This window comes from Cercospora kikuchii (genome assembly GCF_019650295.1).
Source record: "Cercospora kikuchii DNA, contig_00006, whole genome shotgun sequence".
NCBI classification, from domain to species: Eukaryota; Fungi; Ascomycota; class Dothideomycetes; order Mycosphaerellales; family Mycosphaerellaceae; genus Cercospora; species Cercospora kikuchii.
The window spans coordinates 2,741,317-2,762,640 of NW_025408587.1; the positions used below are offsets into that span (position 1 = coordinate 2,741,317).

Genomic DNA, 21,324 nt, shown 5'->3' on the forward strand with positions numbered 1-21,324 from the left:
TTGTTAGGATACAAGTGGCTAGCGCAGCAAAGTTATATGCGAGAAATTTGGAACGAGATCTATACTTGTATGGTCTGATTAAGCGTTGCTATACCGTCACAGTCAGCCCTAAGCGTCGCGCATTGTCAGATCCGAATCCAGCTCGCAGACGTCCCTGCAAGGTCGACCCCCGGACCGACCAACACCATCAAGCCCTAAGACTTGGTGATCGTCAAATCCGAACTGAGATGATAGCCACAATGGCAAGCTCCGTTCCAGGCTGGAGTTTGCCAAGCTTGGAGATATTTCTTGTCCTCTGGCTTTTGCGACATGCCACTGAGGTAGTAATTCTCTTCTTCGTACTTGATGTTCAAGATGCCGTTGGCGCAGCACCATTGACATCCATGTGCGAGGTAGCACTTCGCGCTTCCGCCAGGCACGACCCAGGTCACTGAAGATTGCCAGTACTTGACGGCAGTGAGTTTCGCTGTTGGGACGATCGAATTAGTTGTGGGTGTTCTTCACGGTATGAATGGTACAGTACGGCTATTCGGGGGGAGCACTTACTGCCATCGCCGCCGTCCCAAGTTGCGATTTGCCAAAAGCCTCCTCCGCCCGGAGGAACATCTTTACCAAGCCTGAATGCAACAGGACTCGTCAGTCGTCGGCTCGGAAATGATGTTTTAAGAGTTGAGGGTTTCTGTCTACTAACCTGAGACAGTTGACGTATTGCATGTTACAAATTCCAGGCTTTGAGCCGACGGGATACTTTTTCCATTGTGCTTCTTTACGGGCATCTGCAATTTCCTGGTCTGAGGGTTCTCGACCCGGGTGTTGGGGCCATATTTGCAGACAAGGTGGTTCTCCTTTGAAGTGTTTTTCTCCGGCAAAGTATTCGTCCAGTTCTGCGAATGGGTCTCGGGCAACGAGATCTGCTTTGACGGGATCTTGAGTGTCCAGATGCGCATTGTTCGTTGGGTCGATGGCGCTTCTCTCGTTGAATTCGAGTCCGCTAGGGTGGCCGATTACCATCGCAAGTAGAGTGGCTAGAGTCCATACGATCAATTGTTTGGCATACATTTTCCGGTGTTTGGTCGTTGTTCGACTTCTGTGATTGAGGACGACTTTCGAGATGTGGCATTACCGAGGACGATGACGAGCATCTTATACCACCCGATCAATCCTTCGAAGTCCATGAACACTCATGCCTCGCCTCGTGTTCGAGCAGGGTCGACAATGCAAGCAATGGCAAAGATAGAATAAGACTTCTTGGGCTCTGCATTGCAATGGACTGCGAACAACGAATGTCGCTGCAGAACGCTGCTGTCCATGCGAAGTAAGTCGGACACGAGACAGCGACAAGCTTGCAAGAAATCGTATCTGTGATATCAGATATAGCACTTAGTAAGGGATGTGGAATCGGCTGCAGTTGGCCGGTGCCAAACAAACGAACTCTAGACTGTCCGATGGCTTCCACATGTCGAATGTTCGTGCACGACAGCACGTGACGATCAGTAATGTTTGAGCGAAAGTTCGTCCAGCCAGCAGTGAAATACGAGCGTGGAGATCGAATTGGGACCGGAAGGGACTTGTCATCCAATCGGAAGCGACCGCCTTCAGATGCCATCTGCAAAGGTCCAACATCTGGCTGGAGGAGCGAGCCATGAATCGACGCACGAGAATCAGCAGTCCGTGTTTGTGCAGCGCAGTTGTCCTAGACTGAGGTATTTTGGGTAATGGATCTTCTGGGTATTCACAACAATGCTGCAAGCAACGAAGGCGGATGTAACTGTTGACGTCTGGCCAGCGAGAAAGTCAGGATCGGCCCTGCGTTCCGGCACCAACTCTGCCTTCGTTCATTGACACGATTCCATGAAAGCACGGCAAAGAGAAAGTCCATAGTCTTCTGACCCCCCTGCGTGATTCTAGCAGTTCGACATGTCATCCTACCACATGCCAAAATGGTCATTGTGTGTCTCCATTGTTGTCTAGAAGGCAGGGTGGGGAGCGTAGGATCTGGAGGTCTTTCACATCTAGGCATGTCTCAAGCTTTCAGGTGTCGATTATTGATCCGGCATGGCAGAACCGGAGACCAGGGCTGCTTCGAAGCGGGCGCGTACTGTAGTCCGCAGCGCAACAGACATGGCTCATTGATGAGAGATGGATCATGACTGTACCACGAAAGTAGCAAGTGCTTCCTGCGGCGGCGGCAATCTGCGGATTAGAAATTGTTTTCTGTGACCAAGTGCTTTCTAAAGACCGCGGCGCTGAGCATTCCGTGGAGTTCAGATCACTCATCGCCGTAGCCGCCAACGCCGTTGATTGAAGACAAGGAACAGTGCGAAATTGAAGGTTTCCAGCTTTGGATGCGACAACATACGTCCAGTCCGCGGTCAAACATGATGGGCCTCGAACAGTAGAGATCTGTTGTCATCAGACGTTTCGAACACAGTTACGCCGGTGAGCTCGCATCGTTGATCGTTGCGGACTGTGCGGACGCTCTGAATGCGGCGGACTAGAAGCTCCGTCGCTGTGTTCATCGTTGCTCGTTTCTCCTCGCTGTCAGGCATCACTGAACGTTGCTCGTTAGCGAAGCATGGTGTGCCAGATGCTTGTTCCCTGTACAAGCAGGGAGCAGCAGCCCAATTTAGCAAGCTACAGTCAGTTCGTTATGACTGGTGTCTGGTCGATGATTTCCGATGGCTGTGTTTGACACCAAAGCTGGGGTTTGCTTCCAGTTGGCAACACGAATGCAGAGAGCGGACTGTCGAAGACTGGGTCGTATCCGGCCCAGGCTGGCGCTTTCGTCTAGCGGTTCTCGCAGGAATCTATCCTTGGAAGCAGAATCCTATGCCTGGGCCACCCGCCCGCTTCATTCGGCGGTGGCTTCGTGACTTGCAGTCCTCCAAAAGTGTCGATGTTCACGCTGGGTCACAAGGAAAAAGGTCTGGACGGTAGACGGCCATGGGGCGCGCCCGGTTCGTTTTGCCGAGCCCTGGCTGACATGATGACAATCAATAAAGCTTGTTTGTTCTTGCAGGGCCCATGTACTGTAGGGATGTAGCATGTGAAGACGCGGCCGTCCTAGAGGGAACTCTGGACTAGGCAGACCTAGCCCAGAGTTCCGTTCGTAAGGTGTCCTCGCCGAAAGATACCCTCATCGGAGAAGCCACATCTCTTCAGTTGACTAATGGCATGATGAGTGAGAGGGAGGAACGTGTTGCAAGCGCGACGAGTCCTTGCTGTAGAGTGGACTATTTCGAGAGAAAAGTTGAGGTAACCTTTCCGGCGTGCAGAGATGAGGTCCAATGCATGCCTAAGGCTAAGCGGCCGCATAAATGATTGTCCTCGAGCGAAGCGGATCTCGGATCAAGCATTGATCCGGCTCCGCCTACGTCACCGGTCGGACACCACATGCACGCGAGCACAGCCTGGAGCGACTACGCAAGCAGTTCTGTATCTCTAAGCAACTTCACTCCCCAAACATTCCCGTGTTCCGCAACGCCCCGGAAAGGCAACACAATCTACCATGCCCTTCGATGGCAAAGCTATGCTCAAGGGAGGGTGGCATCCCTCAAACGATCGCGCAATCAAGAAAGAAACATGGAAATCTGATCTGAAAGGCATCGCAACTGGGAAGAAGAAGGACCCATATGAACAGCAGCGGAATCACACGTCGGCGCCGTTGACCAGTCTGAGGGACCCGGATTCGTTTGGGCCTCCACCGAAAGCTCGGTCTCATTATGATCAGGACGGCAGGCCGCTGAACCCGATCGAGATTGAGCGGAAGAAGACGGGAGCAGCAGCAGGCTCATCGCTCGCAGCTGGAATACCGCAGAGCCTGTCGCAGATCCCGACTGAGCATAGAGGTGGTCTTGGGGCACCGGTTGTCGAGACCGGATACAAGGAGCGGCGGCAGAGGGAGATGGAGGAGCGAGAGAGGAGGGAGCAAGAAGAGTTGAATCGCGAGCGGGGACCATATAAGAAGGATACAACAGGAATCGATACCAGGAATTTCGCGCCGCCTCCTAGGCACTATGCTGTTGGCGGTGGTGGAACGGCAGCCATTGAAGCACCCAGGCCTTCGCCCGCTCTACCGCCGAGAGTTCCTCCGAGACAGGCTGCTATTCCACCTCCCTCTTCGCGCCAGACGACAGGGACGATAGCGTCGCAGAATAGTGGCAGCAGTGGACCTCCGCCTTTCCTTCCGCCCAGACAGAATGAATATCCCGATGATCACACACCTGCACCTCCTCCAACATATGGCGAAGCACTGAATGCTCCTTCTCCTGCAGCGCAGCCTACTGCGAACAAGTTCGAAACCGCTGCCACGAACGCTGCCACAAAGTTCGGTTCACAAGCTGCGACCTCCTGGATGCAACAGAGGCAACAGCAGCAAACACAGGATCCCGCAGCCATCAATCAAGGCGCCGCGGGCAGACTGGCCGGTGCTGGTGTTTCAGTGCCCGGCTTCGGTATTGGTCGATCAAATAATGCAACAGCGCAACAGCTTCCTACTCCTTCGGCACAACAGGTGCAAACCGCTGCTTCATTTGCTTCCGGCGCCGCAGCGCGATTTGGCTCTCAAAATCAGCAAAGTCAGGGACAGGGTGGCCAGCTCAATGAGTTGCAGCAGAGATTCGCTCGGATGGGTACCGGAGGCTCTGTCAGTTCTCCAGCTGGGCAAGAAAGTGGAGTGATATCTCCTGCCGCTGCTGCACAAAAGAAACCTCCGCCTCCGCCGCCTCCGAAGAAGGCGGGTTTGCAGCCGGGTCAGCCGCCGAATGGAATTAACAATGGACAGGCTCCTCCACCGGTTCCAATGAATAGTAAACCGAAATGGTGATTGTTGTTTTGCTCTCAATAGGAACCGCCTAGATCAGCATTATCGTCGCCATGGCTCATCTTGATCGCTGCCACCACAATGCACGTCATTCTTCCGCGTGATGGGCATGTCTCAAGGGCAGCGCCTCCAAGCTCTACCAGGACAAATTCAAGAGCATTCCTATGGCCGAACATTCCTGGCAAATCGACACCCATCGCAGGCAGTTGCAAAGTCGCCCATGCCAAGTCTGTCATCCCACCGCGAACCCAAAATTCGAGCGTCAGGTTTTCACTCTTCCAACCACGAGGACGTGATTCGGACGCTCGGATCTACATTTCTACAACGAATTGGGAGTGTATATTGGCAAGAGTCTCATTATCGTTCACCAATTGAGGTACACACCCCATAAAGACAAATCGGGCGCGTGGTCTAGTGGTATGATTCTTCCTTAGCATTTGTCATCCTTGACAGTACGTGGAAGAGGTCCTGGGTTCAATTCCCAGCGCGTCCATTCTTTTGACTCCTACGACGTCGTCGACGTTGGTTTTTGCGTTGTTGAGGCTTCATTTTTGGGCTTGGGCAGCCAGGGCAACTTTACGGCGAAATTATGGACATGCTCTCTTTTCCCAAGAAGCAAGGCCAGAACAGTTCTCCTCGTACTGTGCGCGTTGACAACTACGCTGTTTGGCACGGATGATACTGCTGTACACACGTGCTCAACATTTGACATTGGATGACAAAATCCTGCGGTGAAATTTTCGCCGAAGTTCGGGCGAAACAATCGAATCAAGGGACGTCTCATATATGGACCATTTTCACGCAGCACGGCACATGTGAACAGAATGTATCTGCAAACACCAGGAAGCCTCGGCAGCACTCAATGTCTCGAGAAGGCGACTCATCCTCCAAACAATTCGCTGTTTCGGCTCTCACTGGAAGTTCAGCACCAGGTCGTCGGCATGTGCAGCGGAACATCCTGGTAGTCTGAGACATCATGTCCGGAGTGGATTCATGAACTGCCATATATTCCTAGGAACGGAACGCTGGACGCTGGACAATGCGAGTTGCCCTCGACTAGCAATGCTGCTAGTTTCTGATGAAGAGTAATCACAGCCTTGGCAGGAGACTCAAGCCTTGCAAGACGGCCTGCTTTCAGGTGGACATCTTTCTGGACATTGCTAGTGGGAGCACCGTTTCGAACAGGCCTGGTTTCGACGCGATCTCCCCCAAGGTAAACCAGTAGCCATGATTAGGCCTGACTTAAATAGCAAGTTCTGAGGACAGAGCTGTTTGCGGTCCATTCCATCTCTACCTTACTCCCTACAACTTTCCAGTCCAATTGCCTTCCTTTTCGCAACAGCATCTTCATACAACTCCAACATTAAAGTCGAACATCACACGCAAACATGCGAGTCACGATACTTACCGCAATCATTTCTGCCCTGCTCTTCGATTCGGCCGTAACAGCACGCCGGGTCTTCTGCGCCACGGCTCAAACTCCTGGCTGGTGCCTCGGTGGCGTTGATACAGGACTTACTGCCAAAGCTTGCAGCACTTGTGGAATTAGTCAGGGTGGAACGGCATGTGGTGGTCCAGAACGGCGGATTGCATGTGTTGCGGCAATGTGTGAACAGGATGGTAGGAGACCATGTTATGTCTAGCAGCTAGTATGTCGATGTTGTTGCTTGGAGTATTGGGAACGAGTTTGCATGCTAACGAAAATGTTTCTAGTGTGCCTCGATGGGAAACAGTCCTCGGGTAGAACTGCAGGAAGTGCTGCATTGTAACTGTGTTTTGCAACTGGCTATTAGCGATGTCCGTGTGCGGCGTCCTGGCTTGCGTCAATTCAGCGTGCAAGATGGACAAATATCTCTCAACCTCTGGTCAAATGTAATCTTTCACTCAGTCGCCAGCCAGCCCGGTGACTTCATACGAGCAAAGCGCATATGCTTGTCACAATGTCGAGCTTGCTTCATTTCTGTTGAAGAGCTTTTGGGTCTTCATTCGTACAGTCTCAGCACCGTGGCTATACTATTGACGACCAGAAATAACCTTTCTGTTGGTGTTGATTGGTGGAACACATACCGATCTGAGAGCTGAATATGACTTAATTCTAGAGGAGGGCTCCCGAACCAACACCGACCTGAGAGCGTGGCACTTTGACGCCGATTACTAGGCAGACGCCCCGCGTTTCGATCCATATCGCCGAGTGGCGCGGCGTAACAAGCAAAGTCCGGAACCATGCTTCGAATTGCTTGTCTGTTTCCAATGTCTATGCTCGAGATCAACTATGCGAACCCTTCCTGATAAACAGGCGCTAAAATGTGGTTCTCGATGACGCAAATCGAAACCTGGTATCTCGGCTGGAAGGACGAAAGAAAAGCTTTTGGCACGTGGGGGCGATCTGGATGGGTTGAGACTTGCATCTTCGTGCATGCCGACAACGAGTGTAGAGCACGATGAGACAGTGCACGTGTAGCATCATGCTCTGCAGTCTTTCGTGCGAACTCAGCGGAGGTACACTGAGCCCCTAGACCGGCCGTAACAGCCGATTCTTCGTACAGTGATGCGATACTGTCGGTACATCGTGTCTCATACACAATCCTGGGGGCGTATCATCACACTCACAGACCCGCGGCTTCCGAAAGTCTAGATCTGAAGAAAACAAGATTCGCCCAGGATTCGAGGCGCCATTGGAAGTTAATGAAGAGTAATCAAGGTCTTGGCAGGATGCTTTTGTCACTGGAGAGTATATTTCAGGACTGTATCGCCACCAATACGGATATCCTGCAGGGAAGTTTCAAGACTCAGAGAACCGCTAGAGTACATCCTACACTGTGTCACACGAATTTGGGGAATCCGACGGACGATCCAACGTTAGAATGGTGCTAAATGTGGCTTGCAGTCGACGTGTACCCTTCTCTGCGTTCTCCCGGTGTGCCTGCCCAACTGCGAAGGGTTGATGTGGCCCATAGGAAGCATGAAGAGCATGGTATCAGTCGACTACATAACTACGCTTGACTGACGTTCGCTACTCCATCTTGCCATTCTTCCCACTCACAGCTCCTTTCGCAACCCATCGTCGACCTACACAGAACAATCCATCTCGGGACGTCAACATGCAATATACACTACTCGTCACAATGATCACTGGCCTCATTGCTGGCTCAAACGGGGCTCCAAACGGAGCTGTACGCACGATGTATTGCAGTGCCACCAACAACTACGACAATTGCAAGACAGGAACAGCCGACTTGGGTATGACTCTCGATGCCTGTGCCGCATGTAATGTTCCGGTCAACCTTGGTGTCGAGTGCAAGGGAGATGGTGGGCAGCTCGCTTGTGTCGCGCACTACTGCGATACGCGTGGCAGGAAGCATTGCTTCGATAATATTCCTCATTAGGTTAGTTGTCTCGATTTTGTTCAATGTGCTGGCGGACCACTGACTATCTTTTGCAGAGCACGCGGAACACAACAGAGAGACTTTCGGGAATTTTGCGGATGGTTTTGAGCTCGAATAGAACGGAGGAACGGAATCGTGATTCTTTACGGGCCAATGCAGCTTCAGAAATCGGCCCGGAGATATTGTACGGAGTCAAGCCATGGGGTATCAGAAATAATGTTGGAGACATGCCAAGTGCGTGTCTGTGGGAATATGTCGATTATAGAAGAGCAGCTTAGCAATGCAATGGCTAGATGGTCTCTGTTGCGATCAGGAGTTTGCCTCACGGGGGCGTGCCTATTCCTTCCGCGTGGAAGGACACCCAATACTCAACTTCTTGTAAAACTCGCCATCAAGACTTACCGCACTTCTGTTCAAGAAGCCAATTTTGTTCCGGTGTGGCAAAGATCGTGCTTTGACACAACCAGAACACTTAAGTTCGTCTAAATTTGAGTCGAGTAAACACAACAACGGACACATAGGGCAGAAGAGAGTATCGGTAACAGCGACTGCGCTAGCGATGGTGGCACGGTCGACGCTGTCCGCTGGGAGAACGTAACTGGAGCTGGCGAAGAGCTCTAGCTCTAGGAAAAGATGGCTTTGCTTCTGGAGCAATTGCTACATCCGTATCCTCTAGTACTAATCTGTTGCAAGAGCGAAGCGAAGCAAAGCACTTCCAAGAGAAAAAATTCATATTGCGTCAACTATGCTTAGATGAAGCTTTGTTCTCACAACGTGTCCTCATCACCAGTGACAGGCTCCAAGTCTCCTGGTCCCTTGAACACGTCCACAATATCTGCCTGCTCGTTCAATATAATTCTATCCGTGTGGAATCCGATCTTTGCCAATTCTCCCCATCGTTGAAAGTCTTCTGGATTACGTTTATCACCGTGCGCAGCTTTGCTGTTCTCCCAGTGCCCTTTGGAGAATGCTATCATGGTGTGGTACTTCTTCCGAGTAATATCGTATACAGAGGAGCCAATTGTGCCAGTTTCTAGATATGCTGTCAGAAATCATTGATCGGACTGAATGAAACTATTACTTGTCTCTACCTTCGAGCCAATTGATCTGCCAGAGCTCACCCTCACGGATGCATTGGTAGCTGGCAGTCTGGAAATTCTTACGACCGGCCATTGGTCCACCATGGATCGCATAGACAACTCTTGAGGAGCTTGGATACCAGACCTCGTACCGCCATTCCTCTACTGATCTTGTCTCGGTCTTCACGTGGTAGTCATAGCAGAGGTGCACATCCTTGAGGTCGCGGTCGAAGGCCGCTTGATCGGCATCAGACAATTTCTCTGGGCGTACGACCGGGAAAGGCATTCCGAAGGAGATACTAAGACTGCTGTCAAATAATGCCAGTATAGAACAAGACTGTAAAGTAAGGTCCGAGAATACTCGCGTAAACTGTAGTTTCGAGGCTACACATAAACGTATTTGTACCTGGCTTCCCGTCGCATCCTAAATCCGCGCCCTCGAGCATGTATTAGCACCTTAGTCATCTGACAAGCTTCATATGTCCGCGCTGACGGACTAGGGGCATATAGTAAGTTCTGATCGAATCAAGCTATGTATCGCTGCATGGGCATGAGTCTCTGAGCCGGACCGTGTGGGATGTCAGCAGAGCTCCCAAGTCAAGCATTCTGCGCAAAAGCTTGCCACGGTGAGCTCCCTAGTCACATACCTCGAGCAAGTTCAACTTCTATGAAATTGGATCAATTTTCTCAAGTTTAGAAAAAACACGACTACCATTCCTGATATTCGGCCGATGACCCTAGCATCAGGGACATAAGATGCTATGGGCCGAGATACATGAACTATTCGACAGTCCATGTAAGCAAACACTAAGCCGTACGTAGCCAGCAGGCCTCAGTGTCCATTAATCCCATTAGTCTTTGCGTCGGCAACAGCGAGTGCCTGTGGTGCAAAATAAGTCGTGACATCCAGATCTCCATCGTCTTTCAACAAGACACTAATGAAACTCTGCAAGCCCTTTCCTTCCGCCAAGTCCTGCCCCTTTGCCAACTTCTCTAGCATGATCATGAAATTCTTCGCATAGGCTCCCCGACCACGTGCCTCCATCCACGCGATAGTATTTTTCGCCACACTCGCGTCATCTTGGGCAAAAGTGATCAGCGGCAACGCCAATTTGACTTCGGGCAGTTGATATCCCGGGGCAACATCGAAATAGTACACAAAGCCAGGTAGCAGAGGAGGAGCGGTGTCGTTGACGTCCTCTCCGGCCGCGACACGATTGTTCTGCCCTGCATTCGGCAGCTCTTGATCCTCAGGATAGTCATCTGGCAGCGACAGCACTCCTCTCAACAATTCTCGCAGTGCAGTGAGTTGACTTTCGAGGTTAGGCCGTTGGATTCGACCACCCAGCGTCATGACTTCGTTCAGAGCTTTGAATTTGGTATGCGGAGAGTTGAAATACCACTTCAGACGTGACTTCTCCGGAACGACATTGTCAATGGCGACACTAAATGGCTTGAGCAACTTTCCCTCTTCGCTCGTGGAAAGGAAATCTTCGAGAGCAGATATGGCTCTGTTGTCTGGATCGATTAGGCGAGCGGACGACGTGAGAACATGCAAGTCCGGAGTTGCCACTTGTCCGAGTTTGCGTGGGAGGTAATATGTCTTGAACCGGAGACCTTTCGGCAGGAACTCCGCTGCTACGACGATGGTACCAAATGCTTTCTTGCCTGACTTGTGTTCTTCATCGTACTTAGCATTGTCATGGTCGTACAAAGAGTTAAAGTAGTGATTAGCCCAGGTCAAGTCGACGCTCGGCATTTTCTCATCGAGACGGTGTAGCATTTCTCGGCTGGCGGATTGGTTGAGCGGGTCATGCTGCGTTCCTGAAAAGCTGTTGATAGGCTCGATGTCATAACGAATATCTGGTTCACTCGTTGCGGTATTCCATTTCCAGGAGTATTCAATTGGAGTGCCATCTGGTTGCAGGAGAGACTTCCATTTTAGATCGATACCTGGCGCCCAAGGGGCGGGACCCATGTAGGGGACCTGCAGAGTCGATCAGGACAGAGCTCCTGTCGAGCGTGGCAAGAATCTTACCATCCAGTGGTAGTGAAACAACAAAGCTTCATATTGCTTTGCTGGCGCATAACCGGCACCTTCGACCAATGCGGCCAGCTGTGGGCCCGTGAGATTCCACCAGTAGTTTTCATCGGCACTTCTTGAAGGCAGAATAGAAGTAAGTGCCTCGAAAGCCTCAGTCTTCGCGGTCCTACTCATGTTGCCAATGTCTGTTGTCCACTGCAAAGATCTGCTGTGGCGTTATAGTCTAATCCTTTCTTTTGTTCTTGAACAAGCTTATGAATGTCTTGATGATAGGAATAACAGCACTGTCGCCTTGCTCGGCCGAGAAGAGTTAGATCGAAGCTTACTTCGGAAGTCTCGTCTTCGGACATTCCCTTTCCCGTAGTAACGAGTCCGAGATCCTTCTCTCCGGCATCCGAAGTCAATTATGGTTTCATGTCAGATCAATCAACTACGAGTGTCTAAGTGTTGTATCGCAAAACTGTAGGCAAGCCACAAGTAGGATTCTTTCGAGCTTTACGGTTATTGGGGCAGGCCTTCGACCATGATTTGAAATATTTTGAGCATTCAGTGACCGTTCTCTCAACGTTGTGGACATGAGAGTGATCGCAAGAGTATGCTAAATGGCTTTGAGCAGTGAGAACCCATATATTCAAGTGAGATACTGCCACAATAAACGTTCAAATCCTCCGGTTGCCCCAATCTGTCTTCATTCGAGCAGGATCTACCAGATACTTTGAACTACTCATCCAACACCAAATCCAGCAGGCTGACTACAGCCCCCGGCACTGCATGCAAAGCTGCGACCCTCAATCGCGGATCAGCGCTCTTTGCTAGGTCTGTCCAATCTCTCGCCGTCCTCTCTTTAGAATTGAGCATCACAAACATTTGCATGTCTGCCGCGGCTATAGTTTTTCTCACACTATGTGGTAGGTCCTCCGCCTCTTTCTCACTCGGAACAACACTGTCGCAAATAATGATATGACCTCCGCTGTCGAGACCTGCTACGAGGTTGCGCAAGATCTTGACGGCGTACTTGTCCGGCCAATTGTGCAATACATGCTTCATCAGGAAAACATCGGCTTTCTCAGGTTGAGGTTCGAAGAAGTCTTGTCCTTTAAACATTATTCGATCAGCAATGTCGGAATAGTCTTGTGCGATGAATTCTTCTTCGACTCGAGGCAGGTCTTGCACGGTGAAGCGTAAGCTGGGATGTTTACGGGCAAGCAATGCAGCCAAGGAGCCATCAGATCCGCCAACCTGCGTCCATTGTTAGCATGTATAGATATCAGGCAGAATATCGGTGTGTCACATACATCAATGATCGATGCAGCCCCGAGACTCTTCCAGTCGTACTTAGTCACGACTTCATCAGCTTGTACCACTCCACTCAAGACAGACGCTTGCATGGCTTCAGCGAATCGCTGTGCTCTCCATGCCTGATTTGGATCATCTTGACCGACACTCCAATAATCTGCCAACCTTCCGTCGTTCAATCGTGGCCATGACAATCCAAAAGAAGTCTCGTGAAGATCTTGAGACAGACTGGATTTGCCACTGTTGAACTTGCGCAAAGCTTCTGCTGCATGATGACTTGCGCCACCAGCTTCCTCCCTGCACGGCAGCAGTCAGCGCATGTGGTTAATGGAATCAATGCAGCACAACTTACAGTGCATGGCCAACCCAGCTTCGAAGGAGGGGATTCCGAGCCATGTGTGCCGAGAACGCAGTGTGCATTACACGATCATCGTCCCGTGGATCTGGGGCGAAAATACGCATTGTGAATGCATATCGAAACGTGCGTCTAGTGATGTCTTCAGGAATATTCAGAGAAGCAGCGACCTCGCTGTAGCTTGCAGTCTGCTCCAGAGGCACGCGGGAAAAGAAATCAAATTGGTTCATGATATCCAGTGTGGTCTTCTCATGGTTAATCTGTTATACGTTGGAACCGGCGCAAGTTTGCTCCCAGTGGGCGCTGTACTTACAAACAATCCGCCATGAAGGAAGAAGTAGTCGCTTGCCCCGGTGGCAAGCAAAAGTAGATCGTTAAGGGCGTCAATCAGCTGATGACGTGGAACCTGGATGGCCGGATCTGAAGGATATGATGCAGGTCCATCCTTTTGGAACGAAGGTTTGGGATGTTTGCCGGCGTTCAGTTGAGCTGCGAGGATTGTGCTAAGGCTGGCAACCTTTGCTCCAAGACTCTGAAGATCTGCTGAACCTGCCATGGACTCGACTCCAGCGGTGTGATTGATGAATATCAGGGAAGGAAATCTTGGTCTTACATCCTGATACCGTACCCAGAGCTGCAGGTATAACAATGAAGTCGACGTTCGATATTCGATGTCCGAAGCCCATCGGCCCTCGCGAAGAGGATTCTGGGTACTGTCAATACCGATGGCCGCAAACGGGGGGTTCGTGACTCGCGCATCACTGGGCGAAGCGTAGGTGATCACTTGGGGGCTGTCACAGGAAATGCGAACAAATTACATCGGACAGTCATCGTCAAGTAGCATTTGATGTTTGATATTCACACTACTCATGCTGTCTCAAGTCATACTCGACCACCGCTACCTACCGAACTCAGTACTCGTTGCGTACTTGGAGTTGAGGCATTGTGCGTAGCCCCTCAATTGGGAATTCCTTCTGATAGCTCTCAATCTCCTTGAAGTCCTCCTCAGAAATTTCGACATCTACAGCGTTTTGCTTGACACGCTCTTCAGCCCGAGCGCCGGCAATTGGAATGACAGTTGGCATTCCTGATCGCTTCGATTGCTGCTTGAGGTAGTTCAGGGCGAGCTGAGTAGTCGTGCATCCCTTCTTCTGTGCAAGCTTTTCGACAGCATTGACGAGCTTTACGTTGTTCTCGAAGACGTCTGGCTGGTAGCGTGGGACGTAGCGGATGGGGTTCTCCTTTGGGATGTCGTCGAGCTTCTTGAACTGCCCGGTGAGTGCACCCATGCCCAGTGGAGTGTGGGCAACGAGCACAATGTCGTTCTCGGCACAAGCTTGGGCGACGCCGTTTTCAAACACCATGGGCGACCAGAGGCTAGCTTCCGCCTCCACCATGTCCACCTTGCCAACGCTTGCGGCACGACGAATGGTCTCTGCTCGGACTTCAGTGATCTGAATGCCCTTGAACTTTCCCTCCTTCTTGAGTGCAAGCAAGCCTTTGACACTCTCCTCGATCGGAGTGTTCGGGTCTACTCTTGCAAGACCAAAGATATCGATCTCCTTCTTGCCATCGAGAATAGAGATGGCATTGTCAACGCTCTTCCTCAGACCCTCGGGGGCGCAGTCCATTTCCATCGTGGCGCGATCCTTCAGGCCCGACTTGATCGAAAGTATGACTTTGTCTGCATCTTCAGGGTACTTTGAGAAGTATCGATTGAGCAAATGAAGAGTGTTGGCTCGTGGAGTCCCATCTGTGATACGTCAGTTCCCTGATTACTACAAGAATTAGAAGACATCGGCTTACAGAAGTCTGCACCATTCCAGACGTTCACCCCAGCGTCGAGTGCTGCCCTCAATACCTTGAATGTCTCATCATCAGACAGCTGAAACTGTGGCATGGTGAGGCCTGCGAAAAATTAGCTTTCTCGCCACTCCTGCAACGTGATCGCTCAGGACATACGCATAAGTCCCAGGCCATTGCCACTGATATGCTTTCCGACAAGAGTAGGCATTTTGAACCTTTTGACGGAAGCGTTGACTGCGTTGCGGATGGCGTTCATTGACAAAATCCGAGGAACAAGAGCTCGTGTGCGTTCGAAGGATTTCGATCAAGTTAGCGCAGGCAGACAGATGTACCTTACATGTGTGGCTTGCAGCTCACATTTCGGCTCGCATACTTCCTGTCGGCGAAGCGCACGAGAGTCGGCGCAAGCCTAAGTCCGCCGTCAAACCCGAAAAGACGGTGCACGTCCTTCTATTGTTTGCTACGTTCGGTCGAATGAACATTCGGCCGGCTATTTATGTCTCATGGACCCTGTGCGGAGACGAGCTCCTTCGGTGTCACGTCCGGTGGGAGCGGCACTAAGCATCTGCAGCAAGATCCACTTCCAATTGATCATCCATTCGGTGGGGACGCCGCTAGGATAAGGGCAAGCAGCGGAAAGGACCCACAGTAGCAGATGGCGAAATCTGGAATACTACAGCAAGAACACCCTTCGCAGAGGGCAGATGAGTGAAGGACTCGGTGCTCATTATCTGATCGAATAGCACCAAGACATCACCTCCACCATATCTTTAAAGTAACCCTAACCCTAAGTACAATACCGCCAACTCACTTTTCGGGCATGGGTCGACCTATAGGAAAACTATAGCTTGCAATGCATCGCAGGACCTGAGAAGCACGACACGACTGCACTGAGCCTCGCATGCAGGCTGAGCTTCGCTCGTCAATAATCCCGTCTTTGCTTATGACTCAGCTGAATTGATGGATTGTGCCGTGTAGTGTTCGTTCAATCAACACCCGCATTGATCCTAGAACGTTGCTCAGGACAGTCTCTACGCACGTAGACTTGTCGATGGTTGTCCTTGTGCTCACTTCGAGTAGTTGACTCGAGAAGATTCGAGACTCAAATTTACGTTGGATTGAGAACACTGCACTTAGAATTTTCGGATAGGTCTCAAGATGGCATGGTGTGATTGAGTGCATTCGATGTGACGCCGTCACCACGGCGATAGTCCAGGACGCAAACTGCCGCCTTGTACAGCGCAACAGAGGCTTCGGTGCATTCGCAGAGCAAACAACGTCAGCCAGCACGATGTTCCGCTTTCCTGTCGGCGAAGGCTACGCGTCCTCCTCCGCTGCCATCCCTTTGTTGTTCGGACCCTTATCTCCAAAGTCCGCCGAGCACTCAGCCGGGCCTCGTCCGTTGGTTTGGCTTGGCATAGTCAGGCAAGCTGTATGTCGTGCTTCACAACTGAGTATCAGCAGGAAAGCTCTATTATCGAATGTCAAGCTGTGCGACTCAGTAATCAACGAGCTCTCGCCGGCCATTTACGAAATGGCAGAGACGAACGTCCCACCGCCCGACGATAACATGACTGAAGCCGGAGAGAGCTCGAACAAAGCCACTCAGACAGCTCCTCACGATGCCAAAACCGAAACGCGAGCTCCAGAACCAGAATACCTCCGAGGCACAAGACTCTGGCTAACGGCCATCTCCCTCGCCCTGTGCATTTTCTTCGCCGCGCTCGATGGCACAATCGTGTCGACCGCAATCCCACAAATCACCTCCGACTTCGACTCGCTGGCGGATGTTGGATGGTACGGTGCATCCTTCTACCTTACGACTGCAGCATTTCAAACAGTATGGGGAAGACTATACAAGTTCTTCTGGCTCAAATCCATGTTTTTGCTCGCGATTGCGATCTTCGAGCTTGGTAGCTTGATCTGCGCTGTGTCACCGAATTCAGCGGCCTTCATCGTGAGGAGGGCGATTGCTGGCGTTGGAGCGAGTGGGTTGCAGAGTGGTGTTTATACGATTCCGGCGTTTTCGGTGAGCGCACAGTGGCGGCCTGTTTTTCTTGCGGGAATGGGTGTGTTTTACGCTGTAGCTGCTTGTGTCGGACTGCTCGTCGGAGGGGCTTTTACGACTGGTGTGACGTGGAGATGGTGGTGAATTTTTTTTCCCAGAATTGTAGGTTACGCCCTTGCTAATCATATGCAATAGCTTCTGGATTAATCTGCCCCTGGGCGCTGTGACAGGCGGAATCATCTTGCTGCTGTACAAGACCCCAGAGCAGGCGGCGCCGCCCAAGATGTCGGTGACTACGAAGCTTCGGCAGCTCAATCCACTAGGCGTCGTTCTGATCATCGGCGCCGTCACCTGCTACTTGTTGGCAGTACAGTATGGGGGCCAGAGCCGATCTTGGAGCTCATCAGTGATCATTGGGCTCCTGGTGGGCTTTGTTCTCATTGCTGCTCTTTTCGTCGCAGAGGAGCTATGGATGAGTGAGCGAGCGCTCTTCCAACCTCGGCTTTTCAAATTTCGTGCTGTGACTATTGGGTGCCCGTTTCTTTTCTTGTAAGTTGGTTCAGGTTGTGAGATTGCTGTTTAGATTTCTGACAAATGCGCAGCTCAAGTGGAGTGTATTCCATACTGCTCTACTACATTCCAATCTACTTCCAGGCAGTTCGTGGCGTCTCAGCAGCCAGCAGTGGAGTTCGACTGCTCCCATTCGTCCTTGCAATGTGTAAGCAATCTGAATCCTTTTTCGTCCAGGATTTCAATGCGACAACGACTGACAGTCGGATGTAGCGATCTCATTGATCATCTCCGGCGGGGTTCTCCGGAAATTTGGGTACTACAAGCCAAATCTCATCGTTGGCCCTTTGCTGGCCTCGGTCGGTACTGGCCTGATCTACACCTGGTCTCCCAATACCGGTACAGGCAAATGGATCGGATACCAGATCCTCGTGGCTGTCGGCATGGGAATCACGTTGCAAGCGCCCCTTTTGGCTACCCAAGCCTCCGTCGATAAAGCCGACACGGCGCCTGCAACATCGATGGTTGTTTGTAAGTTGTCTCTATTCCAACAAGTCTGATTGATACTGAATGCACGCAGTTTTTCAAGGCCTCGGTGGCGCGATCTGGGTCTCCGCGGCAAATTGCATTTTCGCGAATGAGCTCGCGAAGTATCTCCGCAGGATGGCACCTGGCGTCAACACTGCTGAGATTCTCAGTCTCGATGGAGCCGGCTCGTTGGGCGGCAGTTACACCGGATCTGAGCTCCAGATCGTCCAGGACGCGTACATGCACGGCTTGCGATGTGCATATGCCATTGCCATTGGGTGTGCGGGTATTTGTTGCGTACTCGGCTGTATGACAGAGTGGAAAAAGATCAATGTAGACGCCAAGCCGAAAGCAGTGGCCAGCGAGAACGACGTGGTTCAGGAAGCCGAGGAGAAGAAGGTGTGAGAAAGATGTATTTTGGGCGTCGACCGCAGTCGCCTCTAGTGCATGTCCATCACAGAACCCCGTGAACTGTCAAAGTATCTACCAGTTGGATGGAATACCCGGGAGAGAAGTATCCACAGCCCAGAACGAGAGCTCATCGTCCAATGTGTTCAAGTCGGTCGGCCAATCCCATATTGCTTCATCGATCCCGAGAGTCTCGGATGCCATGATGGGAGGAATAGCCCAGAAGGGGACAGTGGGCATTTCGAGGGAAGGGGACTTAGCCGGGCTTCTGGAGATAGAGATGGTACCCAGAAGAGGTACTCGAAGTTGCACAACTCGTGATTCATCGAGAGCGTCCAAGCAATGCTCGATTTGATCAAGCGCCGAAACGAGCATCTGCGCACAGTCAGCCCATGTAATACTTATCGGTCACTCACTTCACGAAGGCTCGTGCCGAGCGAGCGAGTATGCATAGTACTACGACTGATTGCCATCTCTTACCTCAGTGAAGGAGTCAGAAGTCCCGGCGGCAGCTTTGCTGATGGCAGTTTTGGTATTATTCAGGAGAGTGGCGTCAGATTCCCAGCTGTCAGTGGGCGGTAAATACTCCGAAGAGCGGTCTCGATGCAAAAGTAGAATGACGCATGCCAGGAAGACCTGGATTTCGCATGTGCGCGACAAGAAAATACCTTCAGCCAGTCGGGTTCGGACAGCGAAGTACCGGCGAAGGACATCTCTGCAAGCTTGCATACAAGCCCTGGCGTTGGTTTGAAACTTCACATCGTCCTTGGCCTTGAACAAGTACGGGAGGTGTGCACGGGTTGCCATGTAGTAATGGGTCATTTGCAGTAATACAGGCGTAGCGGTAGATATGTCGTGAATGGCTGAGCGATCGAGCCTCCACCTGCAAAGTGTTAGCAGACAATCTTGGCGCTCATGACATACTTCTCTGTCGATGCTAGCTTTGAGAGCAGTGTCGAACGTGATGATCGACAAAATTAATCTTCGGATGGTGGATTCTCTCATGACCTTGATTTGGCAGCGACAATGTATTGAAGATGCCGCCTGGCGATATCGGTTGTTATTAGCTCGCACACCCGGTTTGTCTGTTCGCTGATCCACTTGAACCTCAGGTACTCCAGGTGGAATGTCGTACATTGTGAACGGTTTGTCAATCGATGGTGTGATGAACGCAAATTGACCCACCAGGTGTCCGGCAGAGCCTGCTCTAACTTTGAAAGATCTTGGACAATTCTCGTGGTCTCATCCTCTGCATCACTTTCCGAATCGAGCTGATCTCGGTAGCAAATGCGACTCGCAATATGAGACTGTTCGAGCATCATATGCTGAAGGACGTTTTGAGACTCGCGAGGGTCAACCTGCTCGCGCTTGGAAAAGCTACTGGGAGCTGCAGCAGGGAGATGCAAGAGCAAAGACAGGAAGCAATCGAGTCCACTGAGTGACTCCCATACTGTAGCGCTTGTTTCCAGGTGCTGGAAAGCGAATGAGTTAGTATTGCCCGATGCCTGAGCGTTCCTGCATTGCCGTCGTGCCCGATCTAGGTTTAGCAGCTGCGCAAAAGTAACAGCTCTACGCGTAAGCAACCATGCCTTTCTCGGGCGGCCCAAATAACTTGCACTACCGTAGTCGAAAAGATCAGTCTGGGTCGACTGGATGAAGTTGAGTAAGCGCATGACCTACAGCTTGGCAAGTACGATGGCACATTCGATGCCATCGCGAGCCTGCAAGGGCGAGTCAGCAGAAAGAAATTCATCCACGTGTATGAAGATGCACTGCACAAGCTCATGTGGATCCTTGATTGATCTCAGGTTTGAGCGGTCGAAGTTCTGCGGCAACTGCAGTAGCGTGATGGCAAAGTACCCCAACCACATGCCGACTTTTGTCGAGGAAGGCGCGGGCGTCACGTGTCCCGGATGGGCATCAATCAGAGCCTGCTTGCTGTCCAGGGAAAGTGGACTCAGTACAGCATTGTGAATTGTCCACCAATCGGCAGCGGACGCCACCACGACACGCACATCGGCCAAGGACGGCACTTCAGAAGACAGATCCACGGAACACTTCTGAGCGCAATCCGGCTTTCGGGGCTCGGTAGTCGGGGGAAGCGAACGCTCCTCTCCCGCTCGGGCCGCAGTCGACAGAACGTGATTGTTGAACAGCGAGTGCAAATAAGCAGGTTCCGTGCCGAGGGGCGGAGCCTCATCGCCGGTCTCGTTCGCATCGCGGTTGCGCTCATGGCCGGCGGCCACGGGAGTTATGACAGCGGCGCCAGCGAGACTGGTGCGCGAAACCTGATCACCGCGGGCATCGGGACTCGCCACATGCGAGTATTGGCCAGAATCAACGCTTTCGGGGGGTCCACTTGGCAGAGTGGTCTGCATCCAGGCGACAGTACTGCTGAGGCTCTGCACGGCAGCTTCCAGTCGCCCTACTCGATGACTAATACTGTCCGAAGGATTGCTCGCTTCCACTGCTGGAAGCTGTTCTTGGCGTTGACATGTCGTCTGTCGATCGATACAGGAATCGCAGGGGGGCCGGCCGTGATTGTGGTCAAACGTGCATCGCACCTTGCGTTTGCGGCATTCCAGGCAGCTACGAGTGCCTTTTCGCATCCTCTTGGTCGGCCGCGGCGAGGACTCCGACATGTCGACTCGTTTGTTTGTGAGAAGTGTATGCACGAAGGAAGGACGAGTTGTTCAATAATGATGTTTTCGGCAGCCAGTGGAACGGTCCGCGTGCCTTCCGCCTACCGCCCAACCTACGCAAATGTGACTTCACTTCAAGACCTGTTCAACACCACTCCACCCCACCAACCCCAATCGACATCGCTCCGCCTTCTCCACCCGTTCCGTTCCTCTGGGCTCCAGAACTCACCATGTCTACAATACACGCGCTCCATTGGCAGAAAGCGGCCGCAGCTGTACCTCCACTACGACGGCGGAGCGCTTCTCTCTGGCCGAGTGGTCATGCGTGATGACCATCCGCCTATACGCGTCTGAAGCCTCGTCCAGCATCTCTGTCAGCATCTCCAGGTCCCATTCTTGCTCGTTCGTCATCTGCATCAATAGCAGATCTTGGACGCGAG

General features: G+C 51.8%; 8 protein-coding genes across 8 annotated transcripts; 2 read left to right on the forward strand and 6 right to left on the reverse strand.

The window, feature by feature from the left end:
- Positions 1–194: 194 nt before the first annotated feature.
- Positions 195–1,059, reverse strand: CKM354_000999500 (uncharacterized protein; the record flags this gene model as incomplete). The annotated part of the gene is made up of 3 exons (XM_044805441.1): positions 195–466; positions 547–617; positions 692–1,059. 3 exons carry the CDS (start codon positions 1,057–1,059, stop codon positions 195–197), a joined length of 711 nt encoding a protein of 236 aa, XP_044661376.1.
- Positions 1,060–3,508: 2,449 nt separating this feature from the next.
- Positions 3,509–4,825, forward strand: CKM354_000999600 (uncharacterized protein; the record flags this gene model as incomplete). The annotated part of the gene is made up of 1 exon (XM_044805442.1): positions 3,509–4,825. One exon carries the CDS (start codon positions 3,509–3,511, stop codon positions 4,823–4,825), a length of 1,317 nt encoding a protein of 438 aa, XP_044661377.1.
- Positions 4,826–8,975: 4,150 nt separating this feature from the next.
- Positions 8,976–9,573, reverse strand: CKM354_000999700 (uncharacterized protein; the record flags this gene model as incomplete). The annotated part of the gene is made up of 2 exons (XM_044805443.1): positions 8,976–9,241; positions 9,300–9,573. 2 exons carry the CDS (start codon positions 9,571–9,573, stop codon positions 8,976–8,978), a joined length of 540 nt encoding a protein of 179 aa, XP_044661378.1.
- A 546-nt stretch (positions 9,574–10,119) lies between these two features.
- CKM354_000999800 (uncharacterized protein) lies at positions 10,120–11,505 on the reverse strand (the record flags this gene model as incomplete). Its single annotated transcript, XM_044805444.1, has 2 exons — positions 10,120–11,274; positions 11,326–11,505. The coding sequence occupies 2 exons, from the start codon at positions 11,503–11,505 to the stop codon at positions 10,120–10,122; spliced, it is 1,335 nt and encodes a 444-aa protein (XP_044661379.1).
- A 546-nt stretch (positions 11,506–12,051) lies between these two features.
- CKM354_000999900 (uncharacterized protein) lies at positions 12,052–13,538 on the reverse strand (the record flags this gene model as incomplete). The annotated part of the gene is made up of 4 exons (XM_044805445.1): positions 12,052–12,570; positions 12,627–12,924; positions 12,980–13,242; positions 13,296–13,538. The coding sequence occupies 4 exons, from the start codon at positions 13,536–13,538 to the stop codon at positions 12,052–12,054; spliced, it is 1,323 nt and encodes a 440-aa protein (XP_044661380.1).
- A 355-nt stretch (positions 13,539–13,893) lies between these two features.
- On the reverse strand, positions 13,894–14,996 carry CKM354_001000000 (uncharacterized protein; the record flags this gene model as incomplete). Its single annotated transcript, XM_044805446.1, has 3 exons — positions 13,894–14,735; positions 14,789–14,890; positions 14,945–14,996. 3 exons carry the CDS (start codon positions 14,994–14,996, stop codon positions 13,894–13,896), a joined length of 996 nt encoding a protein of 331 aa, XP_044661381.1.
- Positions 14,997–16,358: 1,362 nt separating this feature from the next.
- On the forward strand, positions 16,359–18,239 carry CKM354_001000100 (uncharacterized protein; the record flags this gene model as incomplete). Its single annotated transcript, XM_044805447.1, has 5 exons — positions 16,359–16,936; positions 16,992–17,345; positions 17,399–17,514; positions 17,580–17,837; positions 17,887–18,239. The coding sequence occupies 5 exons, from the start codon at positions 16,359–16,361 to the stop codon at positions 18,237–18,239; spliced, it is 1,659 nt and encodes a 552-aa protein (XP_044661382.1).
- Positions 18,240–18,317: 78 nt separating this feature from the next.
- CKM354_001000200 (uncharacterized protein) lies at positions 18,318–20,884 on the reverse strand (the record flags this gene model as incomplete). Its single annotated transcript, XM_044805448.1, has 4 exons — positions 18,318–18,617; positions 18,723–19,125; positions 19,428–19,859; positions 19,923–20,884. 4 exons carry the CDS (start codon positions 20,882–20,884, stop codon positions 18,318–18,320), a joined length of 2,097 nt encoding a protein of 698 aa, XP_044661383.1.
- Positions 20,885–21,324: the final 440 nt, after the last annotated feature.